The sequence below is a fragment of the Eucalyptus grandis genome, chromosome 8 (assembly GCF_016545825.1).
Source record: "Eucalyptus grandis isolate ANBG69807.140 chromosome 8, ASM1654582v1, whole genome shotgun sequence".
In the NCBI taxonomy this organism is placed as follows: Eukaryota; Viridiplantae; Streptophyta; class Magnoliopsida; order Myrtales; family Myrtaceae; genus Eucalyptus; species Eucalyptus grandis.
The window spans coordinates 22,711,664-22,728,341 of NC_052619.1; the positions used below are offsets into that span (position 1 = coordinate 22,711,664).

General features: G+C 40.0%; 1 protein-coding gene across 1 annotated transcript; it reads left to right on the forward strand.

The window, feature by feature from the left end:
* Positions 1-13,306: 13,306 nt before the first annotated feature.
* LOC104416457 (UPF0496 protein 1) lies at positions 13,307-15,170 on the forward strand. The gene is made up of 2 exons (XM_018860029.2): positions 13,307-13,604; positions 14,141-15,170. The coding sequence occupies exon 2, from the start codon at positions 14,219-14,221 to the stop codon at positions 14,906-14,908; it is 690 nt and encodes a 229-aa protein (XP_018715574.2). The 5' UTR covers positions 13,307-13,604; positions 14,141-14,218; the 3' UTR covers positions 14,909-15,170.
* The last annotated feature ends 1,508 nt before the right edge of the window (positions 15,171-16,678 follow it).

Below are 16,678 nucleotides of genomic sequence, written 5' to 3' on the forward strand. Positions count from 1 at the left end.
CTCGCCCCGGCGTCGAGGGCGACTCGTCCGACGCTGGCGAGGTAGCCCTCGCCGGACTTCGGCTTCCCTCGTTGGACTTCGGCTTCCCTCCACTTGCTCCACCATGGGCGACGGAGGGAAGAGAAAAGAAGAAAAAAAGAAAAAGAAAAAAAGAAAAATAGAAAAATAAAATGAAAATGCCCTTGGTGGGGTAAATGTGTTGTGGTTTGTAAAGTTTGGGTTTTTCATATCACAAAAAAAGTTTGGGGTAAATTTGTCATTTTGAATAAAGTTTGGGATTTTTGGTGGTCTTTTCCTCAATAATCATCAGCACCCCTAAATGATGACGATGAAAGAAAGAATCACATTTAAGTACGTAATAAAGATGTAATATATCACTTCATATTTCATAAAATCTAACTCCGAGAACGAGAGAAAAAGAAGATTTTGGTATCCGAAAAGCACCTCAGAATATTGGTGAAACTACGGAAAACAAGACTTAAGCTCTAAGGACAGAGGATATACAAAAATGGGAGAATGAGTCAACTTCTCGCTTAGAAGACTGATCCTGAGTTCACTGCCGACCGCATTGCTCAGCCCCTCATCTCCTGGACTTTTCCTTCTTCCCAACTCCCCTACGCAGCCTTCAATCCTCCAATCAGGCCGCCTCGTGATCAGCCTTTTGTAGCACTCCCAGTTTCTCGGTTCCTTTCATAATTCCCAGTCCCCCTTTTTTCTTGTTTTTCTTGGAGGATATCTCAGTTTCTGCAGTTGACTCTTGATGTCTGCACGGTGACTGAGCTTGGTTTGGTCCTTCTGGAGGAGTTGACGTGAAGACAATATCATCTTTCCTATGCGTATCAGCTGAAACTGAGGTAAGCTCGCAAAAAGCAGAGCAAAAAAGAGAAGGGGGTTTAGCTAATCTGTGAGTAGTCTGTGAGTCGTGCTATATCTTTTTCTGGCAAATCCATTTACAGTTATAATTCAAGCACTGTCCTTGATTAGATTTGAAAAAGCGTTTGGTTTTGGAGTTTTCGTCGGCATTCCCCATTTCTCACCTTTTTGAATCCATACAGTGGTTGGGAAATTTAGCAAGAATACGGAAGTAGACTCTTCATCAGTTGAAGACAGCGATCCTAGATAACAGTCTGACCTGACCTCTTATGATGCTGCCTGTAGAGTCGACCTGAGCTTGCAAGATTTGGACAAGACCTTACCCGACCGAGCTGATAGAGCAATTAGGACACTAGCACTTGGTGCCGAGGCTCAGTCCCTAACAGTCAACTCTCTAGGAGAGATGACCACTGGCCGTCTTGAGATGGACCATGAAGTAGCTAAGATCATTCTTGAATCCACATGGAATGACGAAGAGCTGATCCACTTAGTGGATTATTACTTCAATCATTGCCTACAGATATTAGATCTCTACACTTCCCTGAAGAATTGCCTGAGGCGGGCCCACGATAGCCAGTCGAGTATTCGACTTGCACTTGTGCACTTTGAGGAAGAGAGAGGAGAGAATGTGGGAGGGAAGAGGTATGTCAGGACATTGCAGGAGCTCCAGAGATTCAGAGAAGCAGGCGACCCATTCACGGAAGAGTGCTCGAAGCTCTTTCACTCGGTGTATAAGCAGCAGGGAGAGACGTCGCAGAAGTTGGAGGCTTGTAAGAAGAAGCTTGACAAGAAAGTTAAATCTGCACAAACTTGGAGAAGGGTGACCAATGCCATATTTGTGACCGCCTTCGTGTCCACTTTGATCTTGTCAGTCGTTGCTGCTCTGCGAACTTCAATAGGGACAGTTGGCAAGTGGTGCGATCTCGGTGGAAAAACTACCGAAGGGAACTAAAAGGTAAAAAGTTGTTGATAGACCTAATGAATGAGGGAACTAAGATGTCGATTGAGGACTTGAAGACGATTTGGTCGCTTGTGGGTATGCTCGAAATTGAGATTGAGTCGATCATGCAAAAGGCCGACTTCACTCTTGGAGAAGAACAGGATGAAACAGTGAAGCTTGGAATGTTGGAGATCAGGAAAAGGGCGGAAGTTTTCATGAAAACTGTCGAGGATCTCAGTACTCAAGCTGATAAGAGTAGCCACGAGATACTGAGGGCGAGGACAGTGATATTGAAGAGGATAATTGGACAACCCACTCGTTAGTTCTTTTCTTATGCTTAGAAAGTTAAAGGTTAATGCAATTCACTGTCTTAGATAAACTTTATGTTGCAAAGATCATCTCGCTTTTTTCCTTTTGGTTGAAGTTGATCTGGCTAACGTGGCTTCAACCAACTCATGCAATTATAGAGATTATAGAGACAATGAAGGAGTTCTACATTGGTGTGCTTCAAAATGCAGATGCCTGTCTCCGGGAGAACTTTTACCTGTTTGGCTTTGTCCTGTTAATCTAGCTAATGCGATTGCTGATTTGTTTGCTTGATTCGCTGAAAGAGAAAGAATTGATTCAAGCATTACACTAATGAGGTTTTCCGATTCCTTCTAAATATGACATATTAACAAAATTATGTCATTCGCCAGTAATGATATATGGAGGGAAACCATAAACTTCGGGGTCTCATACCACATTCTGCTCATGACGTGTCAAGTAATTGGGGTTGCTGAGATGCATATCTTGGCAGTTAATTCATTGTGGAAAACCATCTAGGTAGCAAAACTAGCATATTCTACAATGGCAGGATAAGTTGTACATCCATTGTAAAATCTCTTGGCTCTTTTCGGTTGAGTTCTTCAAGTTTAACTATGAAGTCGCACAACCGCTGCACAAAATACGTTATCCTTATTTTGCTCTCATTGGTCATGCCATTTGCCAGTGTATTTTGATGGAGGAAAATAAAGTGATCTGAGAGTCTGTGCATAGCCTGAAAAGTACTTGAGTGTCATCTCTCAATGAAGAAACGCTACTGTAATCGTTTAGATTCTTCAGTGAAAGTATTAACCACAAAAAGATGTCAGAAATGCATGGACTAATTGTTCCTCTCGTCATCTGCTAAACCATGCATTCCATGAACTACAAAGTTGCGGGGACTTAATAAAATCAGTTGCATCTGCTATATTCATTCAGAATTTCCTACAATTTCATGGATTAAAATGGAAAGAATTCCAGATGCACCATAAAGTTCGGTAACAAAATACCGATGTCATTCTAAGCTCAGTAGCATCACTCACGAAACACTGCTGGAGTGCCATACATTAGTAACACTCGAAAGACCTAGAATTTCTTCCTCTGGGCGTCATATTGAACAAGATCCACACTAGCTGTTAACAATCTATAACTATCAATACTAGAACGGGAAAAAAATGAAGTAAGTAATCAGACACGCTAGAGAGCAGGTACCAAGAGAGGTCGAAGCTGGGTTGCCGCGCGAGCGAGAGGAGAGAACAGAGACCAAGCATACAAGATAAAACCATGTTCACGACATCTCAGCTCAGACAAACGACGGTGGCTTAATCATCCCACTGAGAACCTAATCATTGCAGCAAGAACGACAAGCAAGACGGAAAAATCCAAGAGAAAAGGCAAACAGAGAAGCGCCCCGCTGCAGGGGATTGAACCCGGTCTCCCGTGTGACGGGCGAGGGGGGCAAAGGGTGAAGCGGGCTTGAGGGTGTCAGCGGGGGGCCGTCGGCGGGGGCTTAGGCGCGGCCGAGATGCCGGGGAGGCTGGCTGGCTGGCTGGCTGGCTCTCTGATTTCACTCTCCGTTCCTCTCTCACTCTCTCGGCCTCCTTTCAGTGGCCTCCGGCAGCCGCGCATGGCCTATGCCACTGCCAGCCTGCCGTGGTCGGCCTGATCCCGACCACCAAACCCCGGTGGATGCTCTGCTCTGCATCCTGCCCTCTGTCTCGAACAAGCGTCGCTGCTCTTGCAGCGAGCGTGGAGGAGAGGGAGGAAGGCGAAGAGAAAGGAAAAGGGCCAGGCCGCGCCCAAGCGAAAAGAAAGGAGGGGAATAAAGAAAGGCAAGAAGGGGCCGGATCGACCCGCCCCGCAATTTTTTAAAATAATAATAATAATAGCAATAACATCTTTACCAAAAATAATAATAATAGCAATAACAATAATAATAATAATAATTTTATTATTAATTAATACATATATTGTTGCACGATATAACTCGTCTATCTTGTCAAACTCATTTATGGCACATAAACCTATGTTTGCTGGTATCTAGATGAGTTATTTATTTATCAGCAAGTTTAAAATTTCCCAATTGTTATAATTATATGTGCATTTGAGCTCAAAATTTGAGCGAGATCCTTCTACTAGGCTGCTTCAGCACAAAACTATTAATAGAGCTCCTCTGTAAGACCGTAAGCAACATCTCCATTCACCAAATTCACCTAGGAACAAAATGGGTGCCGTATAATTATGCGTCATTTTGCATGAGAGAGGGTCCTCCTTCCAAAACAGTCTCATTTGTCAGCGGATCCCTCTAGACTGGAGCAGTGAGACCTCCTCCATTACTTCCTTTGCTTGTGGTGTATACCCCTCTGGGTGCAACAATTATTATATGGTTCATAAGTTGATTTTTTTGCAGCCCCAAGATCACCATCTGACAAATATGTAGATCTCCCAGTATTTTAAATGCATGAGTATACGCTGAAGTTTTAGAAAAACATAGATGAAAAGTACAAGAATACTTCTGAAAGTACAAACTGGCCTCGAATGTTCGGTACAAACATAAGGAATGATAAAAGGAATATGATGTGAATACTAGTCAAAGCAGCTATAAGCAAATCATATAGGTCTAGAGAAATATGCACAAAAAGGAAGAAAAGGCATAGTCAGAAATGACAATTCTCTCCTCATTACAAATTTTGTATAAGCAAAACTCATGTTACTACACATCAGCACATCTACTGGTTAACTACATCACCTCTACTGTCCTAGTATATAAAAGGAGAAACTGGTCGGTCAAGAAGTTGAAAGTCCATCATACAACAATACTACTATTTTTACCTTCATCCATCCTCCAGCTTTTGGTGAAGGGCTCCAACAAGAAGGAGAAGCAAAGCCTTTTTAATGTCCCCATGTCCAAATATTTTAGGTGTTGATGAGCATGCCAACTTGTTATACAAATTATCATCCTCTGCTACACGTGTAATCTGTGCTTCATCTCCTCTTTAAGTTTGTAATTGCAGTAAAAATTATATAAATTCTTCTTCAGGCCTAAGATAGATGATAATCTTTTCATGGTTGAAAGGTGCAGGTGCAGGAATTTCAATTTAAAAAAGAAACTATATAAGTTATCTATCCTCAAGCTAGTCTAGACAAGGAATGACTTGACAACCATTTTTACCAACAATGAATTAGAATGGTTAGTGATTTTGGGCTCCTTAATAATCGCACAAGTTTCCCCTGTGAGCTAGTGGGGGCTTGCAATTGCGTTGGTCAAGACCGAGCAGTCAGTCTCTATTTCTATAATGTCGTGCCCATAAGAGAGAAGGTAATTTAAGGCTCTGTCTTCTTCATTCGGAGGAGAGAGGATGCAATCGAGGGCTTTGACCACAAGAGTTGACGACGCAGCCATCGATTTCGTGCCTCCATTGAACAATCGACTTGCGGAATTGCGACGTACCCATGCCATCAACCACTACGTCGCATCAGATAGGAAAGCCCATTAATATTCACCTTAAAGTTGCAATCTTTGGTGGCTAATGATGCCATATTCACAAATATTAATACAGGACCTCCCCTTTAAATTTATAAGTATTCCCCCCTTCTGAGAATGATTAGAATTCTATATGGATGGATGAAGCAAACTCTCGTCCTTTCAACTCAATCGATATCAACATGTGATGATTCTTCGGTTAGGCCTGCTACTATAGGCTACTTTTAGCTTTTATGGTGGCCCCTCCACTTCCACTTTGTGTGGTTTTTGTTTGTATTGTAATAAATTAAACATAAGCTTTCACTTCAACAATGCTACTTGAAGACGAAAGGCAAACTCGGTGAACAGCCCAATAACAAAGCATATTCTTTTCTAGTCACGACCACTTACCCTTATGAATCTATTCAAATTATCAATGAATTCCTAAAATTTTAGACAGGATGGGGATTGTAATTCCAACAGTTTGATGTTTTACTCTTTCCGACTTTAGCTTTGTTTGTCGAAAAATTTCATTTTTAAGTTGTTCAAAGTGATGAGAGCTCTTTCCACAACATCTCGGGGTTTGGTGGCTTTAGCTTGAAGATGGCTAGTTTCTTGCTTTCCAAATATCCCCAAAGCATTAATGCAACCATGGCTAGATTTGGTAAATTGCTTTTGTGCTTTAATATATCATTGATCCATTCCTCAATTCACGAAAATTCCTAGCTTGAAATTTGCTGGTTCAGCGCCGGATTCGATCAAATTTCTTTGATCCATGTGCTAGATTCACCCATATTTGCTGGTCCAATGCTGGATTCGCCCAGATTTCTTTGGAGGAACAAGAATCAAGGAATTTGGGGAAATGCAATGAACAATAAATGCGGAAAATTTGGGGAAATTGGGTTATTACGAACAATAAATGCGAAAAGCTAGGGGAAATGCGATTCACTTGGAGGAAGAAGAATCAAACAATTGGGGGAAATGTGACAGACAAGAAATGCGGGAAATTTGGGGAGAAATTCCTTGTAAGGGGCAATAACATAAGAAATTTTCTCCTCCTTTAAAACCTTCCACATGCAACAATAAAAATCAAGATGCGATAAATTCATTAGAAAATTATACTTTAACTTACTTTAACTAGACAGTGTATGACTAGGAGTATTTTTCATACTTTGATTAGCTCATTTCCTACCTTATGCGTGATGTCAACGGCTATTTTATAGTATTGATTACCTTTGTCAAATACTCTTCGTAAGCACGATCAACGTGTTTCTTCTTGGCACCATGTAAGCAAGGTAGTCATTGCACGATCAACTCTTTATTATTTAGGATTTGCTCAAAACCAATAAGATAAATAGACAAGTGAACACACTAAATTTTTGAAAAAAAAACAATTGAACATTGTGGGTTTTAGCACAAAGGTAAGTTCTTTATGTTTAACTATCAAGTTGCACAACCGCGGCGCAAAATACTTTATCTCTTGGGTCTAGTGACATGCAGGCTATGGATTTATACCCTATGTACTTTGTTAATGTGATAAATGTTCGTGATAAACTCTCAAGCTAACTCTTAAACAGGATCGGGAACTTGTGAACTATTGTAACAAAAGTACTGTTCGGTTGTATTAGGACAATAGTTCTTCACGAAATTGTCTCCGTAACTTCGCAAGATGAACCAATAATAAAATATCTATAGTGTCATCATGGTTTGCAAGGAGATTTATAATGTTAATCGACTAAATTGAAATGGGCCTACAAATGACTGATTTGTCTTTGGTTCGGTTGCAAGTAAATGTGTATGTGGATCCTCCATGTGTAGTGAACAAGGAGAATCTTATGTAATTGAGCTTGACGATGATCCTCTTAACGAGATCTATTAATTGATACGGATGTTCTTGGAGGTGTGGGGGACTCCACTTGGCATTTCAATTTTGTAAATCTATCTTAGCACACATAACATTATCTCAATGCTTTAGGTTTATTTCCTGATCTTTTCTTATAATTTATGTTTTATTGGAGTAGATAGTTATTTTCCGCTTAATCTATGCTATACACAACATGCAACTTTCGTGACAGCATGTTCCCTCTATATGCAAACATTTCTCCGACAAGAATAATGACCAGAGGTGTCCGATGAACAACATCGAATTTATGACAAAGCTTTTAAAGCCTTGTTGCTGGAGGGCCCAAAAAGAAGACAAAATGAGAGAAAGTTGAAGAGTCGAGAGAAAGAAAGAGAGAACAGTGGAGCTTCGGCCACTTTTATTCTTTTTAAGGGGAGAGAGAGAGAGAGAGAGAGAGAGAGAGAGAGAGAGAGAGAGAGAGAGAGAGAGAGAAGACTGAGAGGCCACTCGGGGAAAAGAAAGAAAAAAGAGAGAAGAGAGAAAGAAGAGAAAGGAGAAAGAAGAAAGGGAAAAATTGGAAAATTTCAGCAGCGCTCAAGGGAAAAAGGGGAAAATTTTGGCACGCTCACAATTTGGACGACTCATCAAGCCGACTCAACTTTGTTTTGTAAAATTGGTAAGTGATTGAAGCCTCTAATTGTCTATTAGAACGAATTGTTGCAATTAGGGCCTGAAATTTGGAATTCTTGGAGATTCGTAGGTGAAGTTCGATTTTTGAGTCGTTGAGTTGCGTATTTTTGTAAAAATGTCTTAGGATGTTGTAAAGTTATAATATTTTATAGATCTTGATTTGAGCTTACGGTTTGCCCGAAATGGAATTTTAAAAAAGTTTGACACGCGTTCTTGAAACAATACCTTACAATAAATTTGAGCCGAATTTTAGCCTATTTCGGTGAGGTTTGGGGTGGCCAAGTTGGGTTGTTGTGGTGCATCAAGAGAGCTTTCTAAGGATTGCAAGATAACTCAAAATTGAATTTTGTGAAAGAAGTTATGGCGCGACGAAGTTTAGCTTGCGGGTTGTGTCTAGCGGACAACAATAGGTTGCCATTAGAGGCAAGCTTTTCGTTAGCATGTAGATATCGTTTTATCGACATATAGGTATAGTATAATCAAGTCATTCATTAGAATATCTTTTTAAGTGATCTTTTGATGTTGTTTTTCGATTAGTTGTTAAGAATTTGGATGCGTGGACTCAAGCAGGTACCGTAGTTGGTTTTTGGCTTTTTCTAGGTGAGTGACATTATATCTTCTTTGTATTTTAAACTCATCTTTTGAAAAATATTATAGATTATATATGCTATGAGTTAATAAATAGCATCTTTTGTTAGGTTAAACAAGATCGAGTTTTTATTGCCATTTATATGAAAGAGAGAAGTATCCTTTGACTTTGATTTGAATGATTGCCTCGAAATGGTTTGTGGAAACCTTTTATGAAAAAATCTTGAAATGTTTGTGGTTTTTTAAGAAGCTTTGATATTTATATATCAAATGTCTAAGTTATGAGATAATTCTCATTTTGATGGTGGATTACTGGATATTTATGATTGATGTTGATGCTCAATGTTTCTGTAAACCCTAAGAGGTGTATAGGTATGTGTATACTAGTCTAGAATATCCTTGTGACTTGAGTGACCGATTAATAATAGGTGGAGATCTAACCAAGGGGGAATCCTAGTCGTCTTGTTACGAGCGATATGCGTGATCATGGATAGACATTTGAGCATGAGTTGGTCAACGAAGTGAAACATTGACATATGATTTGAGTTTAGTCGATCAAATGGACTATCAATGTGTGGTTTAATGAGATTAATCGATGGAATAGACTATTGATACATATTTTATGGAATTGATCAATAAACTGGACTATTGGTGCTTTCGATATTTGTGTTTTGAATATATATTATGTTAAAGTGAGTTATGGTTGTGTTTTAAATGTACGTTGTGATTTCTCGGTCCGCTTAGAATAAGTGTAGTGCTCAATGAGTCGTGGTAGCCTACTCCTCTCATTTACTTGTTTTTGAAGTTTTTCAATGGCATCCATCATCAAGGAGGACATTTTGTGGTGGAGACATTTTGGTATGAGTTGTATACAGTTGATAAGTTTGTGAGTAAGTTTTTGATAGAGGTAGGTTTTGTGGTTTATAGAAAACTCTGATATTGTAACCAAATGCCCTCTTTGTCTCGTGTGTGTGTGTGTGTGGATGTATATAGGTTGATTTCAAGTTGAATTTTGATTATATCGAGGCTACGTCCTTTGATGGAAGGACATTCATGTCATACTCTTATTCTTGTGAATTAGGGTGTGATACTTAAATCAGTTGAGCTTGAACCTTAAGAGTGTCCCACTGAAGTAGCTAACAAGCATATTCAACTAATTGCACCATGAGCCGAGTCAAGCTCGAGTAACAAATTAGGTTGACCTGATTCTACTACATATGTTTAAACAAAACATGCCCCTTTCTGGAAAAAAAAAAAAAAACAAGTCAAAAAATAGCTTAATATTAATGCACCTTTAGGGAAAATAATGGATTTGGTTCAATGACCAATAGAAAACAATCCGTATCAGATTAGAATATGAATAGTGGCTGAGATGAGAATAGAACAAAAAAGATATGCAAATATCAATTATCTCAGATATCAAGGTTTGGGAGGTTCAAAAAAAGGCAATGGAACAAAGTCAAAAAAAAAAAAAAAATAAGAAAAGGCCAAAAGTAGGAGCGCCATTGCCAAAGATCTGTCGGGTGACAGGTGGGGATACTCACCACTATACTACGAGTTTACAAGTTACAGCGATCTTTTCGCTTGTAGAGACCTTAGATTAAAAGAATAATGATGTATTCAACAACAAAGTTCTTGCCTTTTCTTATGTTTAATTTAATGGAAGGGGTTTTGAAGTCCCTTAACGGTTCCATTTTGAAGGAGGGAAGAGGATGACGACGAGGAGAACTTCTCTCGGGAAGGATTTTGAGTCCTTGGTTTAGAACTAGGGTTAGCATTGGAGCAATTATGGTTTATTTTCTTTTTGCAGTTTGCATTAATATTTAGACTTGGCGCGTTTTGATTGGATGAGCATTAGTTCGTTTTTTTATATATTATAATGCGGCAAACTAGGAGCAAAACAGAGAGCATCGGTGAGACTACGATCACATGCTTCGGGGACAAATGTGATTTCTATATAGATGCTGGAGTCACATTCAAAGAGGAGGTGCAGACGGCTTCACCTTCCGCAAAATCGTGTTTATAAGATAGTTGTGCACATCCAAATAATGTGGGATTCCGTCCTAACATTAATTATTATATGGGCAAGTCGAGCGTCAAACAAAATTAAATGATCCTATGGATCTGAACGACAAGAAACTTAGATATAGTTTACACTATCATTTTTTCATTTTTGTGTTGATTTATACAAAGTAATAGAACATATTATCTAATTTTCTCCTCGACATTGCTCAAATATATAATCACTTCTTCTATCGAGATCATGGAGAAATATCCAAAAAATTATGAATTTATTGCATTATGCACCTTTTGGGTTAGCCAATTTAATCCGAAATATTTTGATAATTTGTCAATTGAGTCATTCCAACCAATCTTGGTGGAAATCGCTAACGTAGATGCCGGTTGTTTAACGTTGCACGGCCGACATTGACATGGATAATTTTTATAATTTTTTTAAAAAATATTTAATGTTTTTATTTTTAAAATTTTCTTTTTCTTTTCCTTTTCCTCTTTGCTTTTTTTTTTTTTTTTCATTGTGCCAGAACGGTCACTAGTGACCTTTGCTAGCCGCAAAGGCCCTTGCCTAGGGCCTTTGTAGCCCTACTAGCCCGGTCTAGGCCGGGGACCCTTGGTGGCTTGCATGCTTGAGTACGCTTGCCCCTCACTCTTACAAGGCCCTAGCCTCGGTCCTCGACAACTAGGGCAAAGTCCCCCTAAGCCAGGATCGGCACCCAAGCGCATGTATCGAGGTTACTGACAGGTGGGCTTGGGACCCCGGTAGGTGGGCCCAAGTCCCTCAAGGCCACATCCGAGACCCTAGAGCTCAAGCCTGGGCCCTTGGGATTGTTGTTAAGATTTTTTTTTTTTTTCAAACGTGTGTTTCATATTTTTAATGTAACAAACGATGAATGACTTTCATATGTTGTTCGTAAGATTCGGAAAATATAAGAAAATGAAATCCTTTTCCTTAGAATTTAACTTTTTCAAAAATATTTATTAATGGGTTAATTTTCTTTGATACAAACGAAGCAGATGTACCTTTAAGGTTGCCAAGCCAACATCAACTATTTCTATTGCCAATTTCTTCTCAGCTAGCATAACATTTTTTGGGGTATTATGGAAATAATAGTCTATTGTGAGTCATAAATGTTTAAAGAAGTGAGTTTTATAATCATTTATAATTATTGGCAATTTAATGTTTTGCGGTCCAAAATAAACTGTTATTATCATAATATATTAAAAATTATCACGTAATCATTTCTATTTTTCCTCACTAATAAATTGGCTATCATCGCTTTCGAGGCCATTAAAAATGATAACCACCTCCATTTTAATTATAACATAATCATCAACACCCTATAAATGATAATGACGAGAAAAAATCGCATTTAAATATGTAATAAAGATATAATATACCACTTCATATTTCATAAAATCCAACTCGGAGAAAGGAAAAAAAAAAAGATTTGGTATCCGAAAAGGACCTCGAGTATCGGTGATACTAAGAAAAACAAAGACTTAGGGTGCGTTTGGCACAGTGAAAATTTATATTATTTTGTTCCCGTGAGTAGATTTAGAACAGAAATCCGTTTGGTAAAATTTTTGTTTCCGGGAACAAATTTCTATTTTTTTGTTCTCAGAAGTAAATTTGGAATAGAATTAAGAAGTAAAAAAAAGTTGATTTTTTGTTCTGAGAATAATTACAAAATCAGGCCAACCTATTTTTTTTTCTCTTTTCTCTTATTTCTTCGGGTTCTTTTTCCCTTTCTCTTCTTCTTCAATAGCTACCGCTGCCACCGTCGGTTGTCGGTGATCGGTTGAGCGAGGTTCGGCGAGCTCGCTCAGCCACCGGCCTCGCAGGTGGCCAAGTGAGCCTTGCCCAGCCACCGGCAAGACTCAGCCAGCCATGGCTGGGCGAGGCTCAACCTACCCAGATCTGGCAAGGCCAAGCTCACCCAACTGTCGGTGGGGCTCGACCTTGCTAGGCTATCGCGAGGTCAACATCACCCGGCCAAGGTGAGGCCGACCTCGTGGTGGTCCGATGAGGTTGAGCCCCGCCAACGATGGGCGAGCTCGGCCTCGCCGAGATCTAGGTGAGGTCGAGCCTCACTCGCCTTCGTGGTAGCTTGGCAAGGTTGAGCCCCGCTGGCAGCTAGGTGAGCTCGGCCTCGCCAAATCTAGATGAGACCGCTCGCCCACCAAGGCTTGGTTGACGAGGCGTGGCCTCGCCAAGGGCTGGTGAGGTCGTCAGCCCTCGTTTGGCCGGTTGCCACTCATCCCAAGGCCGGCGACCGGCAAACCTTGAAGAAGAAAAAGAGAAAGATAAGAAAAAAGTAATAAAATTATTTAAAATTAAAAGAAAATAATCTGGATTAAAAATTTTCTAGGAAAGGGTACCAAACGTAATTCTATTTTGAGAATAAAAATTTTGGACAATTATCAAACGATTTAAAATGCTTAAAAATTATTTTTGGGAATAGAATAAAAAAAAAGATTGTTTTCAGGAACAGAATGGTTACTAAACGCGTCCTTAAGCTATAAGGAGAGAGGATAAATAAACGTGGGAGAATGAGTCAACGTCCACGCTTGGAAGACTGATCCTGAGGTCACTATCGCATTGCCCAGCCTCTCATGTCCTGGACTTTTCCTTCTTCCCGTCTACCCTACGCAGCCTTCAATCCTCCGATCAGGCCGCCTCGAGATCAGCCTTTTGTAGCACTCCCAACTTCTCGGTTCCTTTCATAATTCCAAGTCCCCCTTCTTCTTGCTTTTCTTGAAGTAGATCTCAGTTTCTGCAGTTCATTCTTGGTGTCTGCACGGTGATTGAGCTTAGTTTGGTCCTTCTGGAGGAGTTGAAGTGAAAACAAGATCGTCTATCCTATGCGGTATCAAACGAAACTGAGGTAAGTTCACAAAAAGAAGAGCAAAAAAGAGAAGCGGATTTAGCTGATCTGTGAGTAGTCTGGGAGTCCTATATTTTTTTTTCTGGCAAATCCATTTATAGTTATAATTCAAGCACTGTGCTTGATGAGCAAAATTTGAAAAAGGGTTTGGTTTTGGATTTTTAATGGCAATCCCCATTTCTCACATTTTTGGATCCGAACTGTGGGTGGGAAATTTAGTAAGAATAAGGAATTAGACCCTTCATCAATGGAAGACAGCGATCCTAGATAACAGTCTGACCTGACCTCTTATGAAGCTGCCTGTAGAGTCGACCTGAGCTTGCAAGATTTGGACGAGACCTTACGAGATGATAAGAGTAATTAGGACACTAGCACTTCGTGCTGAAGCTCAGTCCCTAACATTTAACTCTCTAGGAGAGATGGCCACTGACCGTCTTGAGATGGACCATGAAGTAGCTAAGATCATTCTTGAATCCATATGGAATGACGAAGAGCTGATCCATTTAGTGGATTATTACTTCAATCATTGCCTGCAGATATTAGGTTTCTACACTTCCCTCGGGACATGCCTTGGGCGGGCCCGTGATAACCAGTCGCAGATTCAGCTTGCAATTATGCACTTTGAGGAAGAGAGAGCAGAGAATGTGGGAGGGACATTGCAGGAGCTCCAGAGATTCAGAGAAGCAGGCGACCCATTCACGGACGAGTTCTCCATGCTCTTTAACTCAGTGTGTGAGCAGCAGGCAGAGATGTTGCAGAAGTTGCAGGCTCGTGAGAAGCTGGACAAAGAACTTAAATCTGCACAAACTTGGAGAAGGGTGACCATTGCCATATTTGTGACCGCCTTCGTGTCCGCTTTGATCTTCTCAGTTGTTGCGGTTGCAAAAGCTTGGAAACCTGTTGTGATTGCTATAGCTGCTGCTCTGCCAGCTCCAATAGTGACAGCTGGCAAGTGGCGCAATTCTTGGTGTGAAAAATACCGAAAAAAACTACAAGGGAAAAAGGAGTTGATAGACTTAATGAATGCGGGAACTAGGATCTTGATCAATGACTTGGTGACGATTCGGTTGCTTGTGAGTAAGCTTGAAACTGAGATTGAGTCGATCATGCAAATCGCCGACTTCGCTCTTGGAGAAGAACAAGAAGAAGCCGTTAGGCGTGGAATGTTGCAGATCAAGAAAAGGGCGGATGTTTTCATGAAAACTATGGAGGATCTCAGTACACAAGCTGATAAGAGTAGCCGTGAGATACAGATGGCGAGGACACTGATATTACTGAGGATAATGGGACAATCCGGTCGTTAGTTCTTTTCTTATGCTTAGAAAGTTAACGGTTAATGCAGTTCACTGTCTTAGATGAACTTCATGTTGCAAAGATCATCTCGCTTTCCTCCTTTTGGTAGAAGTTGATCTAGCTAATGTGGCTTCAGCCAATTCATGCAAATATAGGGATTAGAGATTATGAAGCACTTCTACTTTGGTGTGCTTCAAAATGCAGATGCCTGTCTCCGGGAGAACTTTTACCGGTTTGGCTTCGTCCTGTTAATCTAGCTAATGTGATTTCTGATTTGTTTGCTTGATTCACCGAAAGAGAAAAAATTGATTCAAGCGTTACACTAATGTGGTTTTCCAATTCCTTCTAAATATGACATATTAACAAAATTCTGTCATTCGCCGGTAATAAAATATGGAGGGAAACCATAAACTTGGGAGTCTCATTCCACATTCTGCTCATGAAGTGTCAAGTAATCTGAGGATGCCGAAATATTGGGGTTGCTGGGATGCACATCTTGGCAGTTAATTCATTGTGGAAAACCATCTATGCAGCAAAACTAGCATATTCTACAATGGCTGGATAAGTCATACGGCTGTTCTAAAATCTCTTGGCTCTTTCCGGTTAGTTCTTCAAGTTTAACTATGAAGTCACACAACCGCTGCACAAAATACGTTTTCTCTTGGGCTAGTGACGTGCAGGCTATGGTTTATACCCTATGTACTTTGTTAATGCGATTAATGTTCGTGATAAACTCTCAGGCTAACTCTTAAACAGGATCGGGAACTTGTGAACTGTTGCAACAAAAGTACCGTTCGGTTGTATTAAGACAATAGTTCTTCACGAAATTGTCTCCGTAACTTCGCAAGACGAACCAATAATATAATATCTGTAGTGTCATCATGGTTTGCGGGGAGATTTTATAATGTTAATCGACTAAATTGAAATGGGCCTCCAAATGACTGATTTGTCTTTGGTTTGGTTGCAAGTAAACATGTATGTGGATCCTCCATGTGTACTGAACAGGGAAAATCTTATGTAATTGAGCTTGACGATGATCCTTTGAACGAGATCTATGAATGGGTTTGGATGTTCTTGGAGGTGTGCGGGACTTCACTTGGCGTTTCAATTTTGAAAATCCATCTTAGCACACATAACATTATCTCAATGCTTTAGGTTTATTTCCTGATCTTTTCTTATGATTTATGTTATATTGGAGTAGGTAGTTATTTTCTGCTTAATTTGTGCCATGCATAACAAGCAACTTTCGTGACAGCATGATCCCTATATATGCAAGCATTTCTCCAGCAAGAATAATGATCATAGGTGTCCGGTCGATGAACAACATCAAATTTATCACAAAGCTTTTGAAGCCTTGTTCAAACTTTTTTCAATAACCTTCGAGTCCAAGTAACTTGAGCACTCAATGTAAGATTTGTTGCTGGTGGGCCCAAAAAGAAGAAAAAAGGAGAGAAGTTGAAAAGTCAAGAGAAATAAAGAGAGAACAGTGGAGCTTCGGCCACTTTTAAGGGGAGAGAGAGGGAGAGAGAGGAGGCTGAGAGCCCACTCAGGGAAAAGAAAGAAAAAAGAGAGAAGAGAGAAGAGAGAAAGAAGAGAAAGGAGAAAGAAGAAAGATAAAAAGGGGAAAATTTTGGCACGCTCAAGGCAAAATGGGAAAATTTTGCGCGCTCACGACTCGAACGACTCATCAAGCCGACTCAACTTTGTTTCGCAATGCTAGAAAGTGATAGAAGCCTCTAATCACCCATTGGAACAAATTATTGCAATTAGGGCTTGAAATT

Coding starts and splice junctions, on each gene's coding strand:
- LOC104416457 (XM_018860029.2), top strand. CDS start 14,219: ATGCACTTTGAGGAAGAGAGAGCAGAGAATGTGGGAGGGACATTGCAG.